This window comes from Dendrobates tinctorius, unplaced genomic scaffold (genome assembly GCF_039654945.1).
Source record: "Dendrobates tinctorius isolate UK_male_01 unplaced genomic scaffold, ASM3965494v1 ptg000155l, whole genome shotgun sequence".
Classification (NCBI taxonomy): Eukaryota; Metazoa; Chordata; class Amphibia; order Anura; family Dendrobatidae; genus Dendrobates; species Dendrobates tinctorius.
In genome coordinates, this window is record NW_027361822.1 from 3,984,489 (window position 1) to 4,009,794 (window position 25,306).

The window sequence follows — 25,306 nt, forward strand, 5'->3', positions numbered from 1 at the left end:
ATTGCAAGATGTGGCAGGTGGTGGAGCTACTTCTAGGCTTGTCCAGACGTGCACTGCTGCAGGCAGACTGGTGTGCGAGGCTTGTTGCTGGGCAGATTACACATAGGGAGACGGGGCAGATGGAGATCTGTAGCTGGGGTGCTGGGCTATAAGGAGGTTTTCTAGCTGCTTATGAGCTTTAAAAGTAGTCTTCTGACTTGTATGGGCCGACAAGCTAGTCTTTTGACTTGTATGGGCCGACAAGCTAGTCTTTTGACTGTTCTGTCCCCACTTAATGGCGATTAAAGGTATGCAGACATGTAAGTGAGAGAAGTTCCTACCTTTGTGTATCCAATAAGCGAGGCAGACATGACCCTTAGCAGCTTCTCAGATAAGCATACACGCGTTGTGATGAAGAACAATGTTGGTTTATTCCGTAGATAACGATTCAAACATTACACTGAGTCTCTTGCATGGAGCTTGTCTCTGGAGTCGCTACTTGCGGGTCAAAAGACTTTGCTTCCTCAGCTCATGAGGGAGAACAGTTCTCTCAGGTAAGATGTCTGCCGATGACTGAGCAAACAGGAAGAGAAGAGGCTGAAGAGAAGCCCCTCCCCATAGGCTGAACAAGGAAAGACCGAGGAACTAAATGGTCTGGCCAGTAGATGGCAGCAGAGACAAGCGAAAAAACATAAATACATTTCTTTAACTAGAAACATGCATGGAACAGCACAAAAAGCACAAAGTGAACTTTTTTTACTTTGGTTGAGTTAAAAGGTGTTTTGACTGTCCCCGGTGGTGGTTAGCGGTATCGCACCATAGGTTTAGGTTAATGTTCACTTAATTAGGGATCAGGTGTGACTCCCTATAAAGGTGTGCTTAGGGGGTTCACTCACCGCTGGTGATATTTCTTTCTGAGTTGTTGGAGAGCCTGGTGTAAGGATGGAGCTGGAGAGGAGTCCTGTGCTATTCAGACAGAGAGAATGAGTGCCAGCTAATGGTGTCTACAGGAAGGACTGGCATGGCCTGGTGGAGTCGCAGTTTATGGTGTCGGCGGGAAGTGCGGGCATGGCTTGGAGGAGTGGCGACTTGGAAGAGAGTTGCACTCAGCATGTTCGACTTGGTTGCTGAGAACTGGACTCGAGCGTGCTTGGATTCTTGGCAGAGGCTGGACTCATCTTGGGACTCTGTGTACTGGACTGCTGCAAGTGGTGATGGACTCTGCTCCCAGGCTGCACAATGGTGATGGATCCGGTTATGGTGATGGATCAGGGTGGAGGAGAAGATGCACACAGGTGGTGGGCTCTGTTGCTGGGAGCGTACGCAACAAAGCAAAGCTAAGTGGTGTTTCCCCTGTATTGTCTCTTTCCCTCATGTGTGTTATTAGTGCAGTGGTGGGATTAGTTTCCGCACCGACCTATTCCCTAGTGAGGGTTTAGGGTCAGGGTGAGCTAGGGCGTTGAGGTACGCGTGCGGCGCCCGGTGCGAAACCGGCATAGGGAATGTCAGGAGTGTAGGGACACTGGCTCAGGGGAGCTCAGGAGGTCTCCAATTCCCTTTTCCCTATCGCAGGGCCCACCACTGTTAATGTTTCCCAGGTTCCCCCTTTATTATTTAAATTCGCCGTACTGGAGGCGGTGTTTCCAGAAATGTATTTATAACGTGTAATTCCCAAATTCGCCAGGTGGAGGCGGCGTATCCACCTGCACGTTTTATTATTTAAATGCGCCCCACTGGAGGCGGTGTTTCCAGGGTCACGTGTGTTATGGGTTCGCCCAGCGGAAACATCTGCGTCCTGACACACGTGATCATGACATCACATGGAAAAAAATCCATTTCTTGGTGTACCCACTTGAAAAGGGTCTGGTTTTTTACAAACATAATGACTTTTAACCAGCATGTCCTTTAGGGTACTGCACCTCCGCTCAGTCATAAGGGGGCACTCAGGAAGACATTCACGTAGAATAGCTGAATAGGATCAGTTTTTAGGACAGCCCAATGTCTATTCAGGATTGATCTCATCATGTCCCACCTATGATTATAGGTTGAGATATCTTACCTCTCCTTCACTTTTAGGTGTTCTCCCCCTGTTTGCCAAAAGATCCGTCCTAGAAGCTTTTTTAGCTCTCCAGTATCCCCTCCTTATGCATCTCCCACTATAACCTCTTTGGGAGAATCTCTCCCCAAGATCCACAGCTTGTGCTTCAAATAAAGCCTCGGTGGTACATATCCTCCTGGCACGAAGAAATTGTCCAACTGGAATTGATCTAATCGTGGAATGCGGATGTGATGATGATGCATGTAAGAGGGCATTCACAGAGGTCTCCTTTCTATATAGACCCGTATGAATATAACCATCATCCTGTACCTTTAACATCACATCAAGAAATGTTCTGACGATGGTGGAAAACATACGAGAGATGGATGCTGGAGTCATTTCGGTTCAGCCCCCCCACACACACAAAATCATGTAACTCAGAGACAGGGCCCTGCCAGATGAAAAGGATGTCATCAATGTATCTAAACCATCCTACAATTTAGGGATTAGCGTGTGAGCCATCCGAGAAAATCTCACGTTCCCAGTATCCCAAAAATAAATTTGCATAAGACGGCACACACGCCGCCCCCATTGCAGTGCCCCGCCTCTGTAAGAAATATCTATCCTTAAAAGTAAAGAAATTGTGGGTAAGGACGAACTCCAACAACTCCAACACCAGCTCAAGCATGTCCGGATCTAAATTGCTTGTTTCAAGGAAAAATCTGGCTGTCCTCAATCTATCCTCATGGCGAATGTTGGTATACAACGATGCTACATCAGCTGTCACTAAAGTAATGTCCGCATCCACAAACAGACCATCCAGTCACCTAAGAATATCATTTGTGTCTGACATAGAAGGGTAGTTAAAAGTCATTATGTTTGTAAGAAACCAGACCCTTTTCAAGTGGGTACACCCAAAAATAGATTTTTTCCATGTGGTGGATGTCTGGCATGTAAAAATCTGAGGAGATTGTTGTCTTTCACGTCATCTGATGGCCGTCGTGAATTTAAAATCAAGGAGTACATCACTTGCAGTACCACATACGTGGTGTACTATACAGTATGCCCATGTGGGTTAATATATGTGGGACTTACAACACGCGAACTACGTGTTCACATATGTAGGGAAGGTGACCTGACGTACGGACGGACGTGTCAGAATGGAGAAAGATAGGTTTGCACAGTTTAGGTAGGTGTCAGTAATATAGTGGGAAACAGCTAGGAAAGTGTAGGTGACGTGCAGTACCTTGGGATGACCATTAGATGGCAGGGTGGAGTGTGAGCAAAGGACGTGACATCAGCTTAGGGCTTTAGAAACCGTTGGTCATGGGGGGCGGAGTGACAGTTAGAGTGACAGTTTCAAGGAACCTGGAGAGCTATAAATATTGAGGGAGGGTTCCAGAAGGTTCCAGTGCCCAGGGGGAGCTCAGGTGACAGGAAGACTGCGGCAGTCTGTGCGCTCTGAGGAGAATCAGACCAGGGGGACTGAGGAGAGAGAACGTCAGGGGGGTGGTCCTGACAGAAAGGTACCGCAGAAGAGACGTGGCAGTGGGTGCAGGATACCGTATTTAACACGACGACTGACCAGTGGAAGCGCTGTTGGTTTATGGGCCTAGGGCGGCCACAGTGACGGACCTGTCAGGAACGTCAAACACTGAAGGAGGGACGGTACGTACAAATACGTCCCTGGTGACAGTGTGAAAACGGCTCTGAAATCGAAGAGCCGACAAGTGAAGAGAAGTGCGGTGTGTTGCGGAGGCCGTTAGGTGAACGGCAAGTAAAGAAATAAACTTGGACCTGTTGTACCCAGTAACTGCCTCCATCTTGTCTCTGTGTCATCTCTGCGCGGTAGTGAAAGAAGGACCACCCCCCCCAGCTCGGCCCACCACCGACTCTACATTTGGCGTAGTCGGCAGGATCGCCGCCGCTAATACGCTATCTTCTGCGGCAGGCCTGCAACTGAAGGACTGAGGAAAACTTGGACTACTCTATTTCGGATTATAAACACCTGTGGACTACCAATTACTGACCTGTGGATTACAAATTGGGACGCTGTGTCGGATCTGTGTTGCTTGCAGAGGATCCAAGGCAGTAGCTGATTCTGCCCAAGATGGCGGTATTACTTCAGCGCAGAGGAGAGGTCCGGGTGTTTGCAGTTGTTCAGAATGGACTGGGACCCCCTCCAACGTACCCCAAAAGGAAGCAATATATGCCCGGAGACCGACGTTTCCATATATTTGACCCTGGCAGATGGGTGGAAAGGTCTGCCAACGCCCCACCCAGCAGGAGGCGTGGCACAGAAGAAAAACTTGGCTGCGGCTGTCTGACGCCATTCGAGTGCTGCCCAACGGACGGTATGAGATGCTGCGGGTGTCGGGGCATCGGCCGCCTAGAGTGGCAATGGCGGCGAGAGATGGAGCTGCACCAGAAGTCATCTTCAGATTTATGGGCAGGCAGCGGGATGCTGAGCCGGGGAGCGGAGCCTGAGGGGAGTCAGCGAGAACGGCTGCCACCAATACCAGCAGAGGACTTCTCAGCGGAGCCCCCGAGTCCGGAGGCAAGGCCCGCAGGACAGTGGAGCAAGGAACGGAGGCTGCGGGGGAAACCGCGTGATGATGGGACGGAGGCCGCAGCGCCGGGGAAGGTGAGAGTACCCCCGGCCCAACCAGTGCCTCCGCAAGCGGCCCCTACCATTCTGCTGCAGCACGCGGCCCCCTGCGCACCGGAAGGCCTAGTTACCACGGGCCCCGTGGTGTATGCGGAGCTGAGTGAGGACCCCGCTCATGTCCCCGAACTACCCCGCCCGGAGTCTGTGCTTTCCCTGCTAATAGCAGCTGCATCGTTGAAATCGGCCGTTACTCCGGCTCCGTTGGAAGTAGTGGATGCGGCCTGTCCTGAGGCCGCGGTTATGCCGCTGCTGGAGTCGGCTGCGGCCGACTTAGCGGGCCCTGTGATTCCAGCCCCCGAGGACCCGGTTGTCTCCATTTGCCACCTGACCCCAGCGGCTGCTGGGCCGCAGAAATCTTTGGCCGTTTCTGTCTTGCGGTCTTTTTCAGCGGAGTCCCGCCCACCGGACTCCAGGGCCCGTGCTGTTCCCTCCGTGTGGGAAGCGGAGGTGATCAGGAAGAAAAAGGCCCGGGAGCAGGAAGTGTGGAACCTGCTCCACACTCAAGGAGAGGCCGTCATGGAAAATAAGAGGACTTGAATGGACACCCTCAGTATCCCCGTGGAGCCCTCACCTCTGTCCATTGAGAGTGGTATAGACTGTCAGGAGTTCGATACACCGTTGTGCAGATTATAAGGACAGTTGCATTTAGAAAAAAGTTTTGTTGTTGTTTAACTGATGCAACTATTTTCTCTCTCTTTCTTTCTTCTTTCTATGTTCTTTATATACAAAAATATGTTTACCTGACAGAACGGGGATATGGAAAGCGGAGGAGTGTCCAGGTCCCAGGAAGGGGGGAGGAGGACAGAAGACATGCAATGTTATGTTATATTTTGGTTTTAAAAGCAAGAGAAAATGAAAAAAAAAAAATTATAAAAATGGGTACTTGTGATATTATAGAGTTGTTTGATGTATAATATGCATAAGTAAAATGCAACAGGTCCGAGTGCGGGAAGGTCCGAGGGACCAAAAGGAAGAGTTGAGATCCGAAAGGGGTCTACGAGTTGAGAAGGTCTGGGAGACCGGGACGCCGACCATGACCTGTTATGAAAAGAAAGGTAAAAGATGGATGACGTAGGAAAGACAGCCGTCCTAGGTTAGGTCCCCGATACCACGGACACCCCCAAAGAAGGAAGGTGGGCGCTGGTAATGATCTGGTAGGTGTGAGGCCTCGATCATGGCGTACCGGATAGTGGAAGGTGACAGTAGGGGAAGGTACACGCCATAAAGAGAATATGGGTGTACCTAGCCCAATCTGAAAGACGTTGTCATGTGGCGTGCGCGCTGGTGAGTAGCGGTAGGCTGCTCAGAGCATAGTGCTCCCAGTATGGTTCGGCCCCCGCAGATAGTGGGTGTGGCTCAACAGCTGGTCCGACAACAGGATGTAGGTGTAGCTTCAGAACGACGAAGGCAGGGTTGACGATTGTCGAGGACAATGGACAAAGGAAGGGGGAGTGTAGGGAAGGTGACCTGACGTACGGACGGACGTGTCAGAATGGAGAAAGATAGGTTTGCACAGTTTAGGTAGGTGTCAGTAATATAGTGGGAAACAGCTAGGAAAGTGTAGGTGACGTGCAGTACCTTGGGATGACCATGAGATGGCAGGGTGGAGTGTGAGCAAAGGACGTGACATCAGCTTAGGGCTTTAGAAACCGTTGGTCATGGGGGGCGGAGTGACAGTTAGAGTGACAGTTTCAAGGAACCGGGAGAGCTATAAATATTGAGGGAGGGTTCCAGAAGGTTCCAGTCCCCAGGGGGAGCTCAGGTGACAGGAAGACTGCGGCAGTCTGTGCGCTCTGAGGAGAATCCGACCAGGGGGACTGAGGAGAGAGAACGTCAGGGGGGTGGTCCTGACAGGAAGGTACCGCAGAAGAGACGTGGCAGTGGGTGCAGGATACCGTATTTAACACGACGACTGACCAGTGGAAGCGCTGTTGGTTTATGGGCCTAGGGCGGCCACAGTGACGGACCTGTCAGGAACGTCAAACACTGAAGGAGGGACGGTACGTACAAATACGTCCCTGGTGACAGTGTGAAAACGGCTCTGAAATCGAAGAGCCGACAAGTGAAGAGAAGTGCGGTGTGTTGCGGAGGCCGTTAGGTGAACGGCAAGTAAAGAAATAAACTTGGACCTGTTGTACCCAGTAACTGCCTCCATCTTGTCTCTGTGTCATCTCTGCGCGGTAGTGAAAGAGGGACCACCCCCCCAGCTCGGCCCACCACCGACTCTACACATATGTGAACACATTAGAGATATCATGGCCGCACGTGAAGTGGAAGATTTAAACAGCCTCAAATCCATTCCTAGACATTTTCGCTTGAAACATAAATGTGATCCGAGTGGTCTTCGAGCTTGGGGTATTGACAGGATCCGTGCAGGAATAAGGGGTGGTGATACAAAGTGTGCGTTAACTCAGAGGGAATGCCGATGGATCACGGTACTAGATACCGTGACACTGGCAGGTCTCAATGAGAATTTGAGTTTCAGTTCATTTTTATAAATTGTCTTGTGTTTTGTGTTGTTTTAATCTTCTTTGCTTTGGTTACTTATTGTTTTTGTATTGTATCCCTATGTTAGTATGGTCTCGTGATTGGATTTGCATCATCATGACGTTTGAGTGATGAAGATCTGGGTGGATCATGATCCATGTTTCCAAGGACGAATCAAGGTGTGATGAAGCGGAAAGATTATATTTATCACTTTTTATTTTTTCATTCATTATAATTGTGCACATTTGTGTAATATATTCATGTTTTTGATTCAACACTGTTTATATATTTAATATGTATATTTTTGATAATGTCACAATCTTCACAATACACACTTTTGTGATGTTATTTATTATTTATTTTTTTCTTTTATCATGATTAATTCATATACATTAGTATATAAGATATACACAGTATTTTTGATATCATATACACAGTTTTATAATATGTCACTATCTACACTTCTCCCCTTCTCATCCGGGTTTGTCCGCTGGTTCTGTGCTTTAGTGCGCATGTCTGCGGTCTGTGTCTTTTGGAGCATTGCCGGTGGCGCCTTGTTATGACGTTTGCGTGCCAGTGACGTCAATGCGACGTCTCCTGACACGCGGCGCCATGTTGGTCGCCGTTGGTGATGCAATTTCCTGGACGCAGGACCAGATACATGCGCCGTTAATGAGCACCTGCTGACAGGGTATTTAACCCTGATCCACCACACAAAACATCACCGCACCCTGAGAAAGAGGCGAAACGCGCGTCGGTGGCGGCGCTGCATTTGTCCTGTTTGATTGAACATGGGTAGGCACAATTGCTTGATTATGATTGAGGTCTTTTCATTCAGATTGCGCACCCGTTTGTGACCTCCTCTAACTTTAGAGTTCTTAATAATTGGCCCATCATTATTGCATGCACTAAGCACTTTATATATATATATTTTGTTCTGGACAAAAGCAGCTTCTATTACCAGATCCTTTATTCGTGTATTTTATACATTGTTATGTCATAATTAATTTTTGATGTGGTAAATAAATTGTATTTCTATCTACATTGGACGTGTACTCCATTTTTTTCGGTGTAATATGCTATGCAGGAGTGTCCATCCATGATCCCTTTCAGTCAGCACTACATAGTGCATGACTTTTCTGGGGTCTTTATGTTTGTGTTCCGTATGGTTTTGTTTTATATAATCATGTAAAAAACCCTGCAAAAAGTGCAACACGTCTGATGCACAAAGACACAGAAGTCGCATGACTTCTCCCCCACTATATCAGCACTCTGGTATATTCTGAAAGCAAAGCACAAAGAGACCAATATAACAGGGGACAAAACAAACTGGCACAAGCAGTAACATATGGGTGGCGATTCAGCACAGCCCCAGCAGGAGCTAGCTGGCCCACACAAAGCAGAGATAGAAAAAACCAGATCAAATGCAGATCAAATGCAAACAGAATAGCAAATAAACCACTTAGCTGAACCATGCAGGGACAGAGCAGGAGACATAAGAAGGAACAGGAAGAAAATCACCAGCAGGGATAGAGGGAGTCAGCTGTCTTAAATCCCAATCAGAAGCGCCAGATCTCCAATCGTCATCCTCATTATCAGGTGGCAAACCTCTGTTAATCAGATCAGCTCCACTACCTCCAGTAACCACCAGAGGGAGCCCAGAAAGAGAATTCACAACAGTACCCCCCCCTTGAGGAGGGGGTCACCGAACCCTCATCCACGCCACCAGGCCGGTCAGGATGGGCCCGGTGAAAAGCACGAACCAATCTTTCGACATGACTGTCAGAAGCAGAGACCCAAGAATTATTCTCCTGGCCATAACCCCTCCACTTAACCAAGTACTGGAGTCTCCGTCTAGCCAAACGAGAATCCAATATTTTCCGAAGATTCCACCTGCCCTGAAGAAAATCGAGGATGAAACCCAAAGTTACAGAAAAAGGGCGACATCAAAGAGGCAGAACTAGCCCTATTGTTTAGCGCGAATTCGGGCAAGGGCAAAAATGAGACCCAGTCATCGTGATCAGCAGATACGAAACATCTTAAATAGGACTCCAAAGTCTGGTTTGGTCTCTCAGTCTGCCCATTGGTCGGAGGATGAAATGCAGGGGAGAAAGATAACTGAATTCCCTGTTTGGAACAAAAAGCTCTCCAAAATCTTGAAACAAACTGGACTCCTCTGTCCAACACAATGTTCTCAGGAATCCCGTGCAACCGAACCACCTGTTGTAAAAACAAGGGCACCTACTCTGAAGAAGATTGCAACTTTGGGAGTGGTACAAGATGGACCATCTTAGAAAATCTATCACAAATCACCCAGATAACTGTCATTCTCAGAGACAGGAAGATCAGAAATACAATCCATTGAGATATGGGTCCATGGCCTCCTGGGCACCGGCAAGGGCATCAACAACCCACTAGAATGAGAAAAGGGCTTGGACCGAGAACAAGTCCCACAGGACTGCACAAAATTCCTGACTTCACGAGATAAGGCAGGCTACCAAAAAGACCGACTCACCAAATCTCTGGTACCAAAAATACCTGGATGACCAGCCAACGCAGAGCAATGAATTTCAGACATTACTCTTTTCCTCCACTGATCAGGGACATACAATTTTCCCATAGGGCAACGTTCAGGTTTGTCCTCCTGAAATTCCTCCAGGGCACGTCTCAAATCAGGCGAGATGGCGGTAAGAACTACACCCTCATTTAGAATGGTAGTAGGCTCAGTCACATCAAGAGAATCCGCAAAGAAACTCCTAGAAAGGGCATCCGACTTAACATTCTTAGTGCCCAGAAGAAAAGAGACCACAAAATTAAAATGCGTGAAAAACAAGGCCCACCTAGCCTGTCTAGGATTCAAGCGTTTGGCTGATTCAAGATAAATTAAATTCTTGTGGTCGGTGAGGACGACAACTTGATGTCTAGCTCCTTCCAACCAATGTCTCCACTCTTCAAATGCCCATTTCATGGCCAACAATTCCCGAGTCCCCACGTCATAGTTACGTTCAGATGGGGAGAATTTTCAAGAAAAGAAGGCACAGGGATTCATCTTAGAAGTCACTAGATCTCTTTGAGACAAAACGGCTCCTGCACCAATCTCAGAAGCATCTACCTCCACCTGAAATGGGAGTGAAACATCAGGTTGCCGTAAGACGGGAGCAGCAATGAATCTCCGCTTAAGCTCCTGAAATGCCAAAACTGCCTCTGGAGACCAATTCACCACATCAGCGCCCTTTTTGGCCACATCAGTCAGTGGTTTAACAATACCAGAAAAATTACTTATAAATTTACGGTAGAAATTAGAGAAACTCAAAAACTTCTGGAGAGCCTTCAAAGAAGTGGGCTGAACACAATCATAAATGGCCTGTATCTTGGCTGGGTCCATTTCAATAGCAGACGGGGACAAAACGAATCTCAAAAATGAAATACTCTGTACACCAAAGAGGCACTTCGATCTCTTAACATACAGAGAATTTTCCCTCAAAATCCAGATCACAGTCCGGACATGTTCCACATGAGAATCCCAATCACTGGAAAAGATCAAAATATCATCCAGATAAATGATCAAAAACTTATCCACAAAGTCCCGGAAAATATTGTTCATAAAAGATTGGAACACAGAAGGTGCATTAAAGAGCCCAAAAGGCGTCACCAGATACTCAAAATGTCACTCTGGAGTATTAAACGCCGTCTTCCATTCATCCCTGTGCTTGATGCGAATAAGATTATACGCCCCCCTGAGGTCAAGTTTGGTAAACCAACAGGCACTTTTAACTCTGGAAAATAAATCAGAAATCAGGGGTAACGGGTACTGATATTTAACTGATTTTGTTAAGGGAACGATAGTCAATACATGGCCTTAATGAACCATCTTTCTTGGCCACAAAAAAAACCCCAGCACCCAAAGGTGAAGAGGATGGTCTAATATGACCCTTCTCCAACGACTCCTTGATATAAGATTGCATAGCATCATGTTCGGGTACCGATAAGTTGAAAAGCCAACCCTTGGGAAATTTACACCCGGGCATTAACTCAATCGCACAGTCATAACTCCTATAAGGAGGCAAAGACGCAGACTTACTCTCACTAAATACATCAGAAAAATCATCCACAGACACAGATTTCTGATCCAAAACAGGATTATGAGTTTGCAACCAAGGAAAACCCAGAACAATAGTATCATGCAAATTGTGCAACACCAAAAATGTACAATTTTCGTGGTGGTCCGGGGGGACCTGCATTATCACCTGGGTCCAAAACTGGGGTTTATTCTCCGCCAAAGGAATAGCATCAATACCCCTCAAAGGGATAGGAGTCCGCATGGGTATCATGGGAAAACCACAACGTTTAGCAAAGTCCAAATCCATCAGATTCAAAGCTGCTCCTGAATCAACAAAAGCCTTAGCGGAAAATGTAGACAAGGAGCAGATCAGGGTAATTGCCAAAAGAAACTTAGGCTGTACACTGCCCACTACAAATGTGTGAGCAAAACGCTTTTCTCGTTTAGGGCAGACAGAAATAGTATGAGAAGCGTCCCCACAGAAAAAACACAACTTATTACGCCTTCTAATCTCCTGACGTTGCGCCCTAGACAAAACCCTATCGCATTGCATAGGTTCAGAAGTTTGTTCGAAAGGCGGCAACGCCTCTCGAGTGGTTTTACGTTCACGTAAACGCCGATCAATTTGAATGGCCGATGACATAGAGTCATCAAGACCAGAGGGAACAGGAAATCCCACCATAACATCTTTTACGGTTTCTGCCAAACCCTTCCGAAAGAGAGCTGCTAGGGCATCGTCATTCCATTTAGTAAGGGCCGCCCTCTTTTGGAATTTTTGACAATATAACTCTGCAGAATCCTGACCCTGGTTCAATGCCAATAAGGTTTTCTCAGCTTGATCAATAGCATTAGGTTCATCATACAACAACCCCAAGGATTGAAAAAATGCGTCCACATTAGCCAGAATAGGATCTCCAGGTGTCAAAGAAAAAGCCCAATCCTGGGGATCGCCGCGCAGCAGGGAGATAACAATTTTAACCTGCTGCACAGAGCTCCCCGATGAGTTAGGTTTCAAAGCAAAAAATAGTTTACAATTATTCTTAAAATTCAAAAATTTAGACTGATCCCCAGAAAACACATCAGGAGTAGGGATTTTTGGTTCAACAGCTGATGATTGAGCGAGATAGGCAGAAATTCCCTGCACTTCAGCAGAAAGCTTCTCAACACGATCAGACAATTGCTTAGTCTCCATTTAGACAAAAAATATCCTCCTACAGCCCAAGAAAAAAAAAAAAGAGGAAAAAATATATATAAAAAAATTCTGACACTTTTTTTTTTAAATTCTTTCCTTCTTTAGAGTACCCTAGAGTCTACAGTAAGGCTGGTGATTCTGTTATGAATGGGTCACCGAGGAGGATAGCAGGCCCAGGCTACACCACAGAAAACCAGAGCGGTTGGTAACTAAGTGGATTGCAGACCCCTGATCCTATCCACAAAACTAGCAGTAGCCGTTGAGCGTACCTACGATGATCCTAGACGCCTCGGCACAGTCGGAGAGCTATCTAAGCCTAAAGCAAGAAATGGGAAATCTAAACTGCCCCGGAGAAGACCCCAAAGGAATACATAGCCCCGAAACATATATTGTCGGTGAGACAAGATGAAAACACAAATGCAGGCAGAAAAATAGACTGAGCAAATGATGGGGCCCACACTGACTAGACAGGAAAGGAAAGACACTGTCTGCAATCACGCAAAAAGCCCTGCAAAAAGTGCAACACGCCTGATGCACAAAAAACACTGAAGTCACACGACTTCGCCCCCTCTACATCAGCGCACTCTGGTATATTCTGAAAGCAAAGCACAAAGAGACCAATATAACAGGGGACAAAACAAACTGGCACAAGCAGTAACATATGGGCGGTGATTCAGCACAGCCACAGCCAGAGCTAGCTGACCCACACATAGCAGAGATAGAGAAAAACAGATCTAATGCAAACAGAATAGCAAATGAACCACTTAGCTGAACCATGCAGGGACAGAGCAGGAGACAACAGACCTCAGAAGGCACAGGAAAAAAAATCACCAGCAGGGATAGAGGGAGTCAGCTGTCTTAAATCCCAATCAGAAGCCCCAGATCTCCAATTGTCATCCACATTACCAGGTGGCAAGCCTCTGTTAATCAGATCAGCTCCACTACCTCCAGTAACCACCAGAGGGAGCCCAGAAAGAGAATTCACAACCCCTCTGTCAATCTGACCAGCTCCACCACCTTCAGTAATCACCAGAGGGAGGCCAGAAAGAGAGTTCACAACATAAATCCCATTTACTTTAGGCGGTTTCTTACGGTTCGGTCACAGACGTTGACTCCAGTTTCCTCACATTTGTTCCTCATTTGTTTTGTTGTGCATTTCCTGTTTTGGAGACATATTGCTTTAAGTTTCCGGTCTTGACGCTTTGATGTCTTCCTTGGTCCACCAGTATGTTTGCCTTTAACAACCTTCCCATGTTGTTTGTATTTGGTCTTGATTTTAGACACAGTTGACTGTGAACAATCAACATCTTTTGCAACATTGCATGATGTATGCATGGCTCCTCCATCCCTGTCACTGTATGCATGGCTCCCCTGTCCCTGTCATTGTATGCATGGCTCCTCTGTCCCTGTCATTGTATGCATGGCTCCTCTGTCCCTGTCATTGTATTCATGGCTCCCCCGTGAATGTCATTGTATGCATGGCTCCCCTGTCCCTGTCATTGTATGTTTGGCTCCTCCATCCCTTTCATTGTATGCATGGCTCTCCCATCAATGTCATTGTATGCATGGCTCCCCCGTCAATGTCATTGTATGCATGGCTCCTCCGTCCCTGTCATTGTATGTATGGCTCCCCTGTCCCTGTCATTGTATGCATGGCTCCCCCGTCCCTGTCATCATATGCATGGCTCCTCAGTCCCTGTCATTGTATGTATGGCTCCTCCGTCCCTGTCATTGTATGTATGGCTCCCCTGTCCCTATCATCGTGTGGGGAAGGTGACTTGACGGACAGACGTGACTGGCAGAAGGAGGGGACGGTTTGTGCACTAGTGACAGATTAGAATGGTAACAGCAGGGAAAGACAGAAAAGGGAGTGCAGTACCGTGAAATGACCACAAGATGGCAGGGGAGAGTAGTACAGGACTTAACATGAGCTTAGGGCTTAGGAATCTGCTTAGTCATGGGGGGCGGGGAGATAGGAGCCCGGGTGGGAAATTCCCCTGTGAGAGAGGGGATAAATAGAAGAAGGCAGGGCTCCAGGGGAGTTTAGTCCCAGGAGGAGCTCAGAAGAAGACTGAGAAAGTGAGAAGAGCTCAGCCAGGGGGACGGACAAAGGAGAGACAGTCAGGGGGGTGGCCCTGACCCAACGGACTGCAGGACAGGCAAGGAGAAGAGGCAGCGGGGGGGGGGGGGGGGGAGACCCTGACTCGACGTACCGCAAGACAGACGAGGCCCCAGGGGTACCGATTGGAAGATGATCTCGGGCAGGTGAAGCGCTGGGGGTAGATTGGTCTAGGACAGCCCCCAGTGAAAGATCCACGGGGTGCGTTACTGTGACTGGAGCTGAAGAATAGGTACCCGAGCCTGGCGATACAGTGGTGTAAAGAAGCTGCGGTGCGTGTTTGGTGGTCGTCAGGAGGACGACAAATAAATCCGGAACTGTTACAAGTGGAAGCTGTCTCCGTCTCATCTTTGCCTCGTCTGGTAAGCAGTGGTCCACCCCCCTAGCCCGGCCCCTACTACAATCGTATGCATGGCTCCCCGTCCCTGTCATCATATGCATCGCTCCCCAGTCCCTGTCATTGTATGCATGACTCCCCAGTCCCTGTCATTGTATGTATGGCTCCTCCGTCTCTGTCATTGTATGTATGGCTCCCCAGTCCCTGTCACTGTATGTATGGCTCCCTAGTCCCTGTCATTGTATGTATGGCTCCTCTGTCCCTGTCACTGTATGCATGGCTCCCCAGTCCCTGTCATCGTATGCATGGGTCCCCAGTCCCTATCATTGTATGCATGGCTCCCTGTCCTGTATGTATGCCTCCCCCGTCCCTGTCATTGTATGCATCTCTCCCCAGTCCCTGTCATTGTATGTATGGCTCCCCAGTCCCAGTCACTGTATGCATGGCTTCTCCATCCCTGTCATTGTAAGCATGGCTCCCAAGTCCCTGACATCGTATGCATCGCTCCCCTGTCCCTGTCATTGTATGCATCGTTCCCCAGTCCCTGTCATTGTATGTATGGCTCCCCAGTCCCAGTCACTGTATGCATGGCTTCTCCATCCCTGTCATTGTAAGCATGGCTCCCCAGTCCCTGACATCGTATGCATCGCTCCCCCGTCCCTGTCATTGTATGCATCTCTCCCCAGTCCCTGTCATTGTATGTATGGCTCCCCCGTCCCTGTCATTGTATGCATGGCTCCCCAGTCCCTGTCATTGTATGCATGGCTCCTCTGTCCCTGTATGCATGGCTCCCCCGTCCCTGTCATTGTATGTATCGCTCCCCCGTCCCTGTCATTGTATGTATGGCTCCCCCGTCCCTGTCATTGTATGCATGGCTCCCCAGTCCCTGTCATTGTATGCATGGCTCCCCCATCCCTGTAATTGAATGCATGGCTCCTCCATCCCTGTCATTGTATGTATGGCTACCCAGTCCCTGTCATTGTATGCATGGCTCCCCCGTCCCTGTCATTGTATGCATGGCTCCCCCATCCCTGCCATTGTATGCATGGCTCCCCCGTCCCTGTCATTGTATGCATGGCTCCCCCGTCCCTGTCATTGTATGTATGGCTCCCCAGTCCCTGTCCCAGTCCCTGTCATTGTATGTATGGCTTCCCCCGTCCCTGTCATTGTATTCATGGCTCCTCCATCCCTGTCATTGTATGCATGGCTCCTCCATCCCTGTTATTGTATGCATGGCTCCCCCGTCCCTGTTATTGTATGCATGGCTCCCCCATCCCTGTCATTGTATGCATGGCTACCCAGTCCCTGTCATTGTATGCATGGCTCCCCCGCCCCTGTCATTGTATGCATGGCTCCCCAGTCCCTGTCATTGTATGCATGGCTCCCCCATCCCTGTCATTGTATGCATGGCTCCCCCATCCCTGTCATTGTATGCATGGCTACCCAGTCCCTGTCATTGTATGCATGGCTCCCCCGTCCCTGTCATTGTATGCATGGCTCCCCAGTCCCTGCCATTGTATGCATGGCTCCCCCGTCCCTGTCATTGTATGTATGGCTCCCCAGTCCCTGTCCCAGTCCCTGTCATTGTATGTATGGCTCCCCCGTCCCTGTCATTGTATGCATGGCTCCTCCATCCCTGTTATTGTATGCATGGCTCCCCCGTCCCTGTCATTGTATGCATGACTCCCCCGTCCCTGTCATTGTATGCATGGCTCCCCCATCCCTGTCATTGTATGCATGGCTTCCCCGTCCTTGTCATTGTATGCATGGCTCCCCCGTCCCTGTCATTGTATGCATGGCTCCCCCGTCCCTGTCATTGTATGCATGACTCCCCCGTCCCTGTCATTGTATGCATGGCTCCCCAGTCCCTGTCATTGTATGCATGGCTCCCCAGTCCCTCTCCTTGAATGCATGGTTCCTTATCCCCTATCCTTATGCATTATTCCTGTTAGAAAAAAAAACATCCTATTTACCTTGCCTACGCGCCCTCGGTGGCACTGCATCTCGTTCCGGCTTCCAGCAGCTCTTCCCGCCGAGCGATCACATGGCACCGCTCATTAAGATAATTAATATGCACTCCACACCTATGGAAGTGGAGAGACGTGCATATTCATTACATTAATGAATGGTACCACATGATCGCTCTGCAGGAAGAGCTGCTGGCTCCGGCTCCTGGCTCTGTGACCTGCTGCACCGCCGCTCCCCCTCCCCCGCTGGCTCCTGGTTCTGTAACCCACTGCTCCCCCTTCCTCGCCGGCTCCTGGCTCTGTGACCTGCTGCACCGCCGCTCCCCCTCCCCCGCTGGCGCCTGTTTCTGTAACCCACTGCTCCCCCTTCCTCGCCGGCTCCTGGCTCAGTGACCTGCTGCACCGCCGCTCCCCCTCCCCCGCTGGCGCCTGTTTCTGTAACCCGCTGCTCCCCCTTCCTCGCCGGCTCCTGGCTCAGTGACCTGCTGCACCGCCGCTCCCCCTCCCCCGCTGGCGCCTGTTTCTGTAACCCGCTGCTCCCCCTTCCTCGCCGGCTCCTGGCTCAGTGACCTGCTGCACCGCCGCTCCCCCTCCCCCCGCTGGCTCCTGTTTCTGTAACCCGCTGCTCCCCCTTCCTCGCCGGCTCCTGGCTCTGTGCCCCACCGCTCCCCCGCCAGCTTTCTGGGACAGTGACTCGTGTATAAGCAGATGGGGGCGTTTTCAGCACAAAAAAATGTCCTGAAAAACTCGGCTTACACACGGGTATATACGGTATATACACCAGACACCACCAGGAAACATGTAATGAGTTGATTAATGATGATACTACCTAACCGCGGAAGTTGGCATCCTAGACAAAACGAGATGTGGTTCGCCCTCTCAACGATGGCTCTCCCTAACTCACCCTAATGTTGTCCTATGAATATAGCAGAAAATTAGAGGAAGAGGGTGAGATTAGGTCAAATTGATAAGTTATATATATATATATATATATATATATTGTGGCAGGGCTAAGGGTCGTGTAATCGATGGGAGATATGTGCCTCATAAATGGCTTGTCTCTATAATGTAAGGCATAAGTAAAGCATACCAGATATGGTTATTGTTGTTGCTGGGAACGTGGGTGTGGCTACAGCCTTATAATGTCAACTGCTCCTGAACCAGGGAGCTGTGTGTGGGGAGGACTAAGCCTCCCATGTGTGCTGAGACTCCTGCTCTGAGTCCTCAACCACGGACATTTTGTGTTATTTTGCCTGAGCTAAAGGCTACTTTTTGGTGTTACGCTGCCTTGTGCGTTTATGACGTGAATAAACCGCAAGCACTGTTGAAGAACCTGTCTCATATTTGTCTCCCGCTGCACCTAAGCGAGTCACATCCCCACAATATATATATATATATATATGGCACAAAATAGGGTAGAAGGCTATAAGTGCGTTTATATAAAATGATTAATATACCTACATATCAATCATGAATAAACCACCTAAAAGAAATTGGTAATTGTAAACTTATCATAATTTTCCTTTGCCTTGATGCGTTTCGCCATCTGTTAGTTTCATCAGGAGGCTTGATGCAGATAAAGGTAGATGGTAAGGTAGATGGTCACAGGCTATGATAAGCGGTCACAGGCTCATTCTGATGTGCCTGGTATGTGTCAGGTGTAGATTTTAAATATGGATCCATATCAAGGACATAACATAATCACACTCCCCCATGTTAAATATCATGCATGTCTCATAGGTCTCCTTTGTTCCTTGTTGTAAAGCGCGCATGCGCGGGCAGGGAATCTCCCTACCAAAGCATAGAGGTCACGCGATGATGTCAGGAGAAGAGCAGTGATAATCACCACACTCCATTTGCGCATGCCTGGGGACTTCAGCGGAAGGGGCTGCGATAATCGCTGCGCTCCACGCAGGAACACATCTCTCCATGTCCTGATGTCACTTCCATGCCAGGGAAGACCGGCTATATGTGGCGTTACAAGTATTGACCCTTGAATTCCACAGTGGAACGCAATTGCTATGTAATGCCACTGCTGCTTGTATATCCTGCCAGACTCATGGCATAGTTGTTTTCTCTTACGTTAGTGAGTTAGATAAATGTAGTAAATTTCTCTCTATATAATGATGTTTAATAAAAATCACTTCATGCCAGGAATGGTAAGAGTGGTACACGACGGTATACAGCGGTTTTTGATAGGTAACACAAAATGGTGTATTAATACTTTCAAGTTAAAGTTCATAATAGGATTACCACTCAGCCCGGTGGCATACGCAGTAGTTCTTACAACCAAGGATGAAAACCTATTAGAGTGCCTATTGGTTTCGGAATGCTCATGGTGTCGTCACAGGAAGCAGGTATAGCACAACTGCTCATCAAGTGCTTTTGGGGACAGGGACTGCAACCTGAAAATCCATTCAGATTCTCTCTGAAGGATGGTTTTATCCAGGACGTCTGCCCCTGATCTAAGGGTTAATGCAACATACTAAAACAGTAAAATTATTTTGCCATTGCTGTTTGGGTCTTGAGTTCATTCTCCAGGTCAGAACAATCACAGAGATACAAAACGTGTAAGTTTGTAAAGAGGAAAACAAATTGGTATCGGTTGCCACTTTTTGAGACTCATAACATCTTTTTCCTTCATTGAAGCTGTATGAGGGATTGGTTTTTGCTTGGTGAGCTGATATTTGGTACAATTTTATTGTTTTTTTACCTCATTTTTTCAGGAGTGGAAGCAATATTGTTTAGCACTTCAGGAGACCAAAACCTGCAATCACATTTGCTCTTCTTCTGTATACTGCAAATTATGTCACCTATGGAGCTCTGCATTTTTTATGTGAAAAAAACACTATTTAATTTAGTAAGCTAAAATGTGTGCTATCAAATTTTTTATACCAGTCCAATCACACATTAATATCCTGTGTTACAAACCCTAAAAAGACCAACACATATTTCTACAATCCGGTTACTGAGAAGAATCTGTGACTTCTCAGCATTTAGTGGTTACTACTCACCTGTGCGGTTATCTGTAGGAATCTCCTCTTTACACCGCTCATCACCCTTCACATATGTCTCTGTAGTATTAATATGGGGCAGATCTTCACCCTGAAAGCAATAATGTATGCGTCATAGACAGACGGAAAAGTCGTGTCAAATGATTTAGAAGAACAGAGCAGATGAAATAGCGGCAGGTCTCCTGTATAAATCCAACCTGTCGATTCCTAATACTAACCAGCAGTCTCCATAACCAGATAATTGTGAGAAAATTCTGACATCTAATGTTTATGATCAGCTTCATCCTGTCACCTCCACCAAGAATAAAACATACACTGAATGGCCAAATTATTAGAGACACCGATCTAGTAGCCCATTGGATCTCACTGTCAATTCTGGGGATAGCTAAGACCCTAGAGAGCGCATGATCAGGGCCATTTTTTTTCCGGTCCCTGATTACGTGATCGCCATTATTCAATGAACAACGGAGATCACGTTAAAACAAAAGTTTGCACGCTATTAAAAACATTTCTCTCTTGATATACATATCAGAGGAGAGAGAAATGAGGTCCCCAAGCCCACCCCGGCACCTCCACCATACCTCGTCCCTCCAGCTCCATCCCCGGTCCTCTGCAAACACTTCATGGAAACAAAAATGGTGGGCGCATGTGCATTGCGCCTGCCGAGATCTGCTGACCAGCACCCAGCAACAGCGGGGATTGTTTTCATTGGTTCATTTTAATCATTGTAATAAATCCTATCACAGTGATCAAAAGCCAATAAATAATGTGTCATTCATAATTTTTATTTCTTTCATTCTTTGCCATTAGGGTTAGGCTATGGTTAGGGATGGGGCTAGGCTTTGGGCTAAGCTAGGGTTAGTGTTAGCATTTGTGTTTTAGCTAAAGTAAAAAAAAACATGACGATGATGGATGACTAGTGTTGAGTGCAAGAGTTCGGAACTTGAGTTTGCATTGGGGTCACTCGAGCACCCGTGATTCTTGGTGCATACCAGAGCACCTCGATGCAAACTTGAGTATTGAGCACTTGCGCTAAACACTAATGACAACATATTCAATATGGTGACCTAATGTTATCAAATTCTGTGTAGTCCCTTTGGGTTAAAAATCCCCACTATAGCCTTTGATAAAATCCTTGCGGGGTGTATTTTCCAAAACAGGGTCAGGTGTGTGTGTGTGTGTGTGTGTGTGTGTGTGTGTGTGTGTGTGTGTTTTTCCACTGTTTAGACACATCAGGGGCTTTCCAAACACGACATTGTGTCCGCTTATGATTCCAGCTATTTTTGCGTTCAAAAAATCAAACGGTGCTACTTCCCGTGCTGTGTGCCCAAATAGTAGTTTTCCCTCCTATATGGGGCATCAGCGTACTCAGGAGAAATTAGACAACAAATTTTGGGCTCCATTTTCTCCTGCTGTCTTGTAAAAGTAAAAGATTTATGGCTAAATGAAAATTTTTGTGAAAAAAGTAAAAATGTTGGTTTTTTCCCATCCACATTCCATTATTTCTTGTGAAGAGCCTGAAGGGTTATTAAACTTTGTGAATGTGGTTTTGAGGATGTTGAGGGGGTACAGTTTTCAGAATGGTGTCACTTTTGTGTATTTTCTGTCATATAGGCCCCCAAAGTCACTTCAATGGAGCGGCATGGTGGCTCCGTGGTTAGCACTGCAGCCTTGCAGCGCTGAGGTCCTGGGTTCAAATGTCACCAAAGAGAACATCTGCATGGAGTTTGTATGTTATCCCCATGTTTGCGTGGGTTTCCTCCGGGTACTTCAGTTTCCTCCCACATTCAAAAGGCATACTCATAAGGAACTAAGATTGTGAGCCCCATCGGGGACAGTGCCAATAATGTCTGTAAAGCGCTGTGAAATTAATGGCGCTATATAAATGAATAAAATAAATGTGAATTTTAATGGTTTTGTAAATTTTGTTGGAAAATTGAGAAATTGCTTTTGACCCTTATAACTTCCTAACAAAAAAAAATGTTTCAAAAATTGTGCTGCTGTAAAGTAGACATGTGTGAAATATTATGTAACACCTGCACAGGGAACTGTCAGAGCATCTACCGGCAAGCTGGAGCTTACACACTCTAAGAAGAGTTTTGCAGTGGCTGTTAAACAGGGACCTACAGACACTAATCGTTTTTCTCCTGAGTGGCAGAAGACAACAACTCCCAGGAATCCTTGTTCCAGTGAGATGATAGAAGAAGGGAGGAGGAGGGACTTGGGGGAGGACGCTGTGGAGAAAGTGAAAGGAAATGTGCAGAGGAGAGAGAACGTGGCTGCTGCTGGTTATGAGAGACAGAGCGGTGTGGATCTTGATTCCCCTAAGTTGCAGAGTGTGGGGGACCCCGCAGAGATGCCTGTGTTGCTGGAGAGAGCAAAGATCCAGAGAGTCCGACCGGCACTCCCATCGGATAATGGTCTAAATCTTGCAGCCCCCAGCTGAAGTCCAAAGAATCCTCCGGTCATTAGAGACACAGTGAGTGCCTTTATGAGACTTGTGGTTCTATGAGCACTAATTATAGTGAGTACAAGGCAACATAAACTATTGACATCAATGTTCATCTGAGTGCACCCACGATTGTTACTTTGTGCGCCAACATCCGCGGCAACTGGGCCCCAACGTTTGGACTGAGTAAATACAGAAGAGGGGGACTTTGCCACATTATATTTGCAGGGTTGGAGTTTAATTAGACGGTGATGTGTATATGACTTATAGAGGACAGTTAATTGCATTGTATGTTTATTCCTTTAAACCCACCTCAATTCTGCTTTATAGCAATAAATCTGTTAAACTCTTTTACTCCTGCTTCCTGAGTGTGTACCGAGCTGTGGCAGGGGTTTCCCGAATCATCCCCTGGCAGAAGATAACTGTTCTTCTGCAGCCCAGAGACAGAGCTCCAATCAAGATTCGGGTGGAGGCACTGCGTATGAAAGAGGTGAGACCCTCCATAACACCTAGGGTACAGTGGTAGCCCTAAAGGGGTGTCACAATTATTTAATTATTTTGTGTGACATAACTATATGATTTACTAGATTTAAGGGAATAAGGATTCAAAGTTTGAAAATTTCAAAATTTTCCAAAATTTACCATGAAGTACAATATGTCAAAAAACAGCCTCAGAATCACAGTTCCATGCTTCCTTGAAGTGTTCCAGAGTTATTACCTCATAAAGTGACAGTGGTCAGACTTTAAAAAAAATTGTCTTGGTCATTATGGTCAAAATTAGATACAACGGGGTTAATTGATGAGCTCTTTGTATTCATAGGATCTGCTTTTGCAGGATGTATTTCCTCACTCCCAAAATTCTCAGTATAATCTCAACACCATTGTATGTAATAAATGTTCAAAAGTCGATCACATCACTTTATGTTCCCATTTTATGTACATTCACATTTGCAAATGTGCACAGAAAAGTGATCACTGGATTTCCTGCTGCACTCTGGAGTCACTGGTCACATTTCTATTCACGGAAGGTTATATTAGAAAAGTTTCAGTCTCTAATAAATCGACCGTTCAGTGTATAATATTGGTGGATAAAGTGAGACTGAGCACAAGACCTTCACAGCCACCTACACATCATAGACACCTTCTCTCCATCTACCTGATGATCCTGAGGAACATCGGGATCTTCTTGTTTACAGTCCTGTGGAAGAAGAGGACGGGGACATCTCTCTGGTGTTGTCCTCTCACTGGATAGAACTGGAGGAAACACATACAGGGACTGAATTCATTCTGTACATACAGATAATTATAGGCCGAGTGTATTTAGTCCTGTCTATTACCTGGTGATGTGAGGGGCTGGGGAACCTCCATCATGACGTCCTTATACAGATCTTTGTGTCCTTCTAAATACTCCCACTCCTCCATGGAGAAATAGACGGCGACATCTTCACACCTTATAGGAACCTGACACATACAATGATACCGTCATCCCCCGATCCCTCCATAGCGTTACTGTATAATGTCCCAGCATTCCCAGCAGTGTCACCTCTCCAGTCAGCAGCTCAATCATCTTGTAGGTGAGTTCTAGGATCTTCTGGACATTGATGTCCTCATGTATCAGGGGGTGAGGTGGAGGCCCTGTGATTGGGCTCAGGGGTCTTCTCCATCCCTCAGACACAGGGTCCTGACAGCGCCCACTAGAGGTCTTCTTCACTACTGTGTAATCCTGGTTATGGAGAGACACATTAATAAATCTCACTACAGACATTTCCAGAGTCCTCACCTCTCCAGTTCTGTCCATCTGTTATTCCCATAGATAAGAATGATGTAATGTGACATCATCATAATCTCTCACCTCTCCAGTAAGCCGGAAGAGGATCTCTAGGGTGAGGTGTAATATCCTCTCCGCCATCTTGTCCCTGTCCCTCTCCATCCTTGTAGGGTCACTCAGGAGAATTCTCTGATATAGAAGATCTCCACTGAGAGGATCCAATATTGTAGGGACCTGAATGGGGAGATGACAATGTAACATCATAAAGATCCCGTGTAAGAAATCTCCAGAGCTGTTACCGGCTTCACATGATCACTACATCCAGTCATGGCCCCGTCCTGCCCCCAGTATAACACACAGTCCCATTATAGGCACACACAGAGATTTATCCCAGGCTCAGCACTGAGGGGGTTACTGCCCCCTGCACCCAGTAATGGGGAACCTCCAGCACCTACCTCCACATGCAGGGGGCGCTATCTCCGGGAATGGAGGGGTTACTGCCCCCTGTGCAGCCCAGTAATGGGGACTCCAGCACCTACCTCCACCTGCAGAGCCGCACACCACATATATGGCTGCTCTGTGCGCACAGGACCTGGGATGAGGTCAAAGGAGGGGAGGAGTCAGGGGTCACATGATCAGGGGCCTCAGTGAGTGTATGTAGGACTCTGCTGTGCTGGTTGTCATGGTGCTGGATGAGGGGAAGTTTCTGTGTGGGGTCAGGAGGGGTTTACAGGGTGGATGTAGCAGAGCCGTGTGTGTACGAGGTTTACGGAGCGGAGCCGTGTGGGTATGAGGTGTACAGAGCGGAGCCGTGTGTGTACGAGGTGTACGGAGCGGGGCCGTGTGTGTACGGAGCGGGGCCGTGTGTGTACGGAGCGGGGCTGTGTGTGTACGAGGTGTACGGAGCGGAGCCGTGTGTGTACGAGGTGTACGGAGCGGGGCCGTGTGTGTACGAGGTGTACGGAGCGGGGCCGTGTGTGTACGAGGTGTACGGAGCGGAGCCGTGTGTGTACGAGGTGTATGGAGCTGAGCCGTGTGTGTATGAGGTGTACGGAGCGGGGCCGTGTGTGTACGAGGTGTACGGAGCGGAGCCGTGTGTGTACGAGGTGTACGGAGCGGGGCCGTGTGTGTACGGAGCGGGGCCGTGTGTGTACGGAGCGGGGCCGTGTGTGTACGGAGCGGGGCCGTGTGTGTACGAGGTGTACGGAGCGGAGCCGTGTGTGTACGA

The 25,306-nt window shown here is 47.7% G+C and overlaps 1 protein-coding gene across 1 annotated transcript in view; it reads right to left on the reverse strand.

The window, feature by feature from the left end:
- LOC141050999 (uncharacterized) overlaps nt 1–25,306 on the reverse strand; it is a 205,095-nt gene that overhangs the window by 87,575 nt on the left and 92,214 nt on the right. Inside the window, exons 9-13 of the mRNA XM_073547778.1 lie at nt 24,163–24,312; nt 23,854–24,033; nt 23,648–23,771; nt 23,467–23,564; nt 19,862–19,952 (exon numbers count right to left, since the gene is read on the reverse strand). Of these exons, the coding sequence (XP_073403879.1) occupies nt 19,862–19,952; nt 23,467–23,564; nt 23,648–23,771; nt 23,854–24,033; nt 24,163–24,312 (643 nt within the window). The remainder of the gene's footprint in view (nt 1–19,861; nt 19,953–23,466; nt 23,565–23,647; nt 23,772–23,853; nt 24,034–24,162; nt 24,313–25,306) is intronic.